General features: G+C 52.2%; 1 protein-coding gene across 1 annotated transcript; it reads left to right on the top strand.

Annotated features, from left to right (window-relative positions):
• The first annotated feature begins 642 nt into the window (after nucleotides 1–642).
• On the top strand, nucleotides 643–3,506 carry Hoxc9 (homeobox C9). The gene is made up of 2 exons (XM_052161000.1): nucleotides 643–1,315; nucleotides 3,006–3,506. The coding sequence occupies exons 1-2, from the start codon at nucleotides 778–780 to the stop codon at nucleotides 3,248–3,250; spliced, it is 783 nt and encodes a 260-aa protein (XP_052016960.1). The 5' UTR covers nucleotides 643–777; the 3' UTR covers nucleotides 3,251–3,506.
• The last annotated feature ends 1,408 nt before the right edge of the window (nucleotides 3,507–4,914 follow it).

Genomic DNA, 4,914 nt, shown 5'->3' with positions numbered 1-4,914 from the left:
GAAGCCGAGCTGACCAGAGGCATAAGAACTCTCCCCTTCCCCTCCTTCCCTCCCTCCATCCCAGCTTGTTCAGTCCCCTCCCACCCTCCCTCCCTCGCTGTTGGTGCTGCTGTTCTGAAAGAAATACATACATACACAGTATTTAAAAACGCATTTTTAAAAGCCACGTTCCGAACTGACAATCGCTGATCTCCGTTCACTCAGAGACTGCAGGAGCGTCGGAGCCGACAGAGACAGATTACGTCAAGAAATAGTTCCTCCACCTACCTCGTCCGGCCTCCCCGCCCCTGTGGGGCTCCCCAAGCCCATCTCAGCTCTGGGGGTCCAGGAACCCTGGCTTCTGGGACTGGCATTTTCATCTTGGGTTTTTTTTTTTTTTTAATCCTCATGGTAGGGGGAGCCATCTGCTTTTAGCTGCACATGGTCAAGCGGGGGGTGGGGGGGGGTGTCCCTGATGAGCTATGATTCGTCCGGGAATGGGGGGGGGCTGTCTAGCGCATTGGGTCCAGAGTTGCAAATCGCCAAGAAAACGTAGGTCGCGGGGATCAGCAGAGAGAAGGGGGTGGTAAAGGGGGGAAAAAGCAAGGGGGAAAAAAGCCCCTGCGCATTGATCCGCGCCGTATTTTTGGGTAAATACGATCACGTGGGGGCTGGGGAACCAATGAGCTGCCGGGAAAAGGCTGGAAAAATAATTACCTGCCTTGATTGTTCTGTGAGCAGATAAAAAGTACATATACAGTTCATACAATAATCTTATGTATGTAAAACCCTGTTACGATGTCGGCGACGGGGCCCATCAGTAACTATTACGTGGACTCGCTCATCTCTCACGACAATGAAGACCTCCTAGCGTCCAGGTTTCCGGCCACCGGGGCTCACCCTGCCGCCGCCAGACCCAGCGGCTTGGTGCCGGACTGTAGCGATTTTCCGTCCTGTAGCTTCGCGCCCAAGCCGGCTGTATTCAGCACGTCGTGGGCGCCCGTGCCCTCGCAGTCGTCCGTGGTCTATCACCCTTACGGCCCCCAGCCCCACCTCGGCGCCGACACGCGCTACATGCGGACTTGGCTCGAGCCGCTGTCCGGCGCCGTCTCCTTCCCCAGCTTCCCGGCCGGGGGCCGTCACTACGCCCTCAAGCCCGACGCCTACCCCGGGCGCCGCGCGGACTGTGGCCCGGGCGACGGCCGCAGCTACCCGGACTACATGTATGGCTCGCCCGGGGAGCTGCGCGACCGCGCCCCGCAGACGCTGCCCTCGCCCGAGGCGGACGCTCTGGCCGGCAGCAAGCACAAAGAGGAGAAGGCCGACCTGGACCCTAGTAAGTTGGGAGCAATTTTCCTTTACAACCGGCTCAGGAGGGGAGGGGAGGCCAGGCGGGGACAGCTAGATTACTGCCCCTCCGAGCGGCGCGGGCAGCGCGGGAGAGGAGCGAGGACGAGGGGGTGAGGACTCAATAAAAGCGAATTACCTTGGGGAGCTCTCAGGAGCAGGAAGGTCTGAGAAGGGGGCCCAGGCAGCCAGGTTGGGTGAGGGCCGGCCACGGGGGCTTTTTTTCCTCAGAGTCTGGCTTTGAAGGAAAACTCCTGAGTCCCCCCTCTTAGCTCAGTTGATTTTTTTGGGTTTTTTTTGGGGGGGTTGGTTGTTGTGTTTTTGTTTTTTTTGGCTCAGGGGTCACTTTTGGGGGGACTGATGGAAACAGGGTCAGGGGCTGAGAAAGGACAGGGCAGAGGTGAGGAGGATACGTGGAGCAAAAAGAGGAGAGATATTATCCCTACCTCTCACAGCCAGAGTGTATAGTCTTCATCCCACTAGGGGTTAATAAAACAGAAGGTCCATTGACTTCTCCCCCAGGAGAAGAATCTAGGGGTGCACAGCCTAGGAACTTAGGTCAGAACTTCCAGATATAAGTGGAAGAGAAGTAAGGTCCGAGTTTCCTTAAACTTGAAAACCTACTTTTAAGTGTCCACAGGAGAGAAAGAGTTGTGAATGGGGATCAAGGAAAGAATCTTCAGATTAAAGAAAAAAACACACACACATAACACACACAACACACACACACAAACAGAGAGAGAGAGAGAGAGACCATTCAGAGAGACAGGAGCATTCTCAGTGTTGCATAGAAGAGGGTTGCTGACTAGGGTAGGTAAAGAGGTGGGGGCAGGTGTAAGCTGCAGGGTCAAAGAAAGGGGGAAAGAAACAGCAGGGGGTGCGGTCCCCTGGATGAGAGGAAGTGTCTGGGGGGGGATCCCCAGGAGGAGACTTCAGGAGATCTTTTCCTCTAGCTCTATAAGGGGCCAGGGCCTAATTATACCCCTCTGAAGGCTTCCCTCCCTGCTCTCAGCTACTCCCATAAACCTGAAATTGGAGGGTTGTCTCCTGCAGAGCTGTCCTGGAGCTGGCTGGAGGAGGGGGGCACTGGAGTCCAGTATATGAGGGAGCCTTTCTCCAAGGCCAGCAGCTCTATGAGGAGAGGGGAAGATTTTCCCCATCCTGATAACTTCACCCAGATAATTCGCCTCAGCAGGGTTGAATTCTGAGCGGGAGATGGGTACTGGAAAGAAGTGAGGGTTTAGGGACTCTCAGGACCTCTTCGTGGGCTGTGAGGATGGGGGGGGGCAGAGGAGGAGGGAGGTGGGGAGGAGAGGGACCTTGCTATAAAAATAAAAAACAAGAGAGAGAAGCGTTTATGGGCCTATGAAATGGTTGGGAGTTTGGACTTTTTATGAGGATATTCTCGAATTACTACTCTTGAAGCTGAGGACCAGACTGTGGGGGCTTTGGTAGCTTAAATTTTATTACAGCTTTAGGTGCTGGAAGCTGAAGAGGGAGGGGACATAGGGAGGGGGCTAGATGCAAAGAGAAAGGAAGAAATGCCTAAAGCAAAATGTGCCCAAATTCAGGTTCAATTTTTTTGAGTTTGGGGAGCTTGACTAAACCTAGGGTGGGGTGACAGAGGTCCTGAGCTGGAAAGGGACTTTACTGACCCTTGCCCATGTTTGGCCCTCCAGGCAACCCCGTGGCCAACTGGATCCATGCCCGTTCCACAAGGAAGAAGCGCTGCCCCTACACCAAGTACCAGACGCTGGAACTGGAGAAGGAGTTTCTCTTCAATATGTATTTAACCAGGGACCGTCGGTACGAGGTGGCCCGTGTTCTCAATCTCACTGAGCGGCAGGTCAAAATCTGGTTTCAGAACCGGAGGATGAAGATGAAAAAGATGAATAAAGAGAAAACCGACAAGGAACAATCCTAAGCCCTGCCCCAGCCTGCTGCCTCGGCACAGCCAAGGGAAACACAAAACCCCCACAAAAATGCCCCAGCCCAGGCGGGAGAAAGCACGAAAAGAAAAGGAAAGAACAAGATAGAGAAAAGCCCACCGTCTTAAAAAGAAAAAAAAGGAAGGGGAAAATGCAAACTCTTGCGATGTGGGAGGGTTAAGTGTTAAGAAATTGGTGTTTAGAATTAGTTCTATCCATCGAGGAGGAGGAGGAGGCAGGAGAGAAACTAAGTTCTCGTCCCCCAGCGCAACCGAAATAAATGACACACACACAAATGTGAATTTTTTCCTTCTTTCTTCAGAGAAGCCAATATTTGAAAATCTCTCTGTCTCTCTGTCTGTTTCTCTCTGTCTCTCTGTCTGTTTCTGTCTGTCTGTTTCTCTCTCTCTCTCTCTCTCTCTCTCTCTCTCTCTCTCTCTCTTTCAATCGTTATTTGGTCTGGGCCATTCCTTCCTGGGCCTTGGGCGCTCTGTGGGCAGATTCTGTACAAAAAGTCACACAATGATGATTCCCAGTCCAGAGCTGAGGTCGGACTGCGCTGCTGGCTGGGTCAGGCTGCAAATGCAGTCTGGTGCCTCAGGCGTGTGCAGAGCAGTGTTCTCCTTAACCCAGTGTCCCTCCCCATGGTCCGTCGTCCTGTGATGTTGTTCCGTTTGTTACAGTAGAACTCTGTTAATATATCTAAGTCATTTGAAAAAAATAACAAACCAGAAACCCAATCGCATATAGCTCTCATGATTTTATTCCTTATGGTTCTGTCAAAGAGGCAAGTGCTTAAATCCTCTAAGGGAAACTGGAGCCAGAGAAGGGGCTCCCTCTACCTTGGAAGGGCAAATGTCTGCAGCTTCTCTTCGGGCAGGGCAGAATGGGGGTTGGGGGCTCCAGGGGAGGTTGCTGAGGCAGAGGCCTAGCTTGTGCCTGTCCCGGCTGGCTGCCTATGAGTTTCCTAGTGGCTTGATGGAGCGTGTGAGGAGCACTGCTTGAATGGTTTTGCTGGCTGTAATTAATTGTAATAATTTATGAGTACATGAGATCAGAGAGAAGAGATAGGTGGAGATGAAAGTTGGGTGCTGGGTGAGGGCCCAGACTGGCTTCTTGCCTGGTTGTTTTGGTGCTGTGGTGCTTTCAGAGTTGACTGAAAAAGAAAGGTACTGGGATGGCCAGCTAGGAGGAAAGGCCATGCAGGCCTCAAGAAACACTGGGGGAACAGGCATTAAGTACTGAATGAGAAGAGGGGGGAAGGAGAAGGAAGGAAGAAATAAAAATACAAGAAGAAAAATGACAGAAGGGTAGAGAAGGGAAAAGAAGGAAGGCAGGAGAAAAGAATAGAGAAGAAAGTGAGGAAATAGGTACCAAAGTCAATATAATCAGAATTAGTTTCTTCTTAATGAATTCATCCCAGGTTCTTTGCCTCTTCTCTCCCCTTTTATTCCCCCCTCCAAAGTTTGAATGTTGATCAGGGTGACTAAGGTCACCTAAGCAGTACTCCTAGGGACCAGTGAAGCAAGGCTCCAAGGAGCCGGCTGGCTGGGGACTAGCTAGGAGTGGGGTGCTCTCTGGTGGCTGTAGGACCCCAAGCACAGAGGTGTTGATATGTATCTAACTGCCTGGTAGAGCTGGGTGACTGCACTGAAGCCTT

The sequence above is a fragment of the Apodemus sylvaticus genome, chromosome 17 (genome assembly GCF_947179515.1).
Source record: "Apodemus sylvaticus chromosome 17, mApoSyl1.1, whole genome shotgun sequence".
Lineage (NCBI taxonomy): Eukaryota > Metazoa > Chordata > Mammalia > Rodentia > Muridae > Apodemus > Apodemus sylvaticus.
Note: the sequence above shows the minus strand (reverse complement) of the source record. Positions and strands in the feature narration are given on the sequence as shown.

What these genes read in the sequence shown, in the direction of transcription:
- Hoxc9 (XM_052161000.1), top strand. Translation starts at nt 778, where the DNA reads ATGTCGGCGACGGGGCCCATCAGTAACTATTACGTGGACTCGCTCATC. An exon ending in GAAGGCCGACCTGGACCCTA is followed by an intron (nt 1,316 to 3,005) that starts GTAAGTTGGGAG and finishes TTGGCCCTCCAG; the next exon opens with GCAACCCCGTGGCCAACTGG.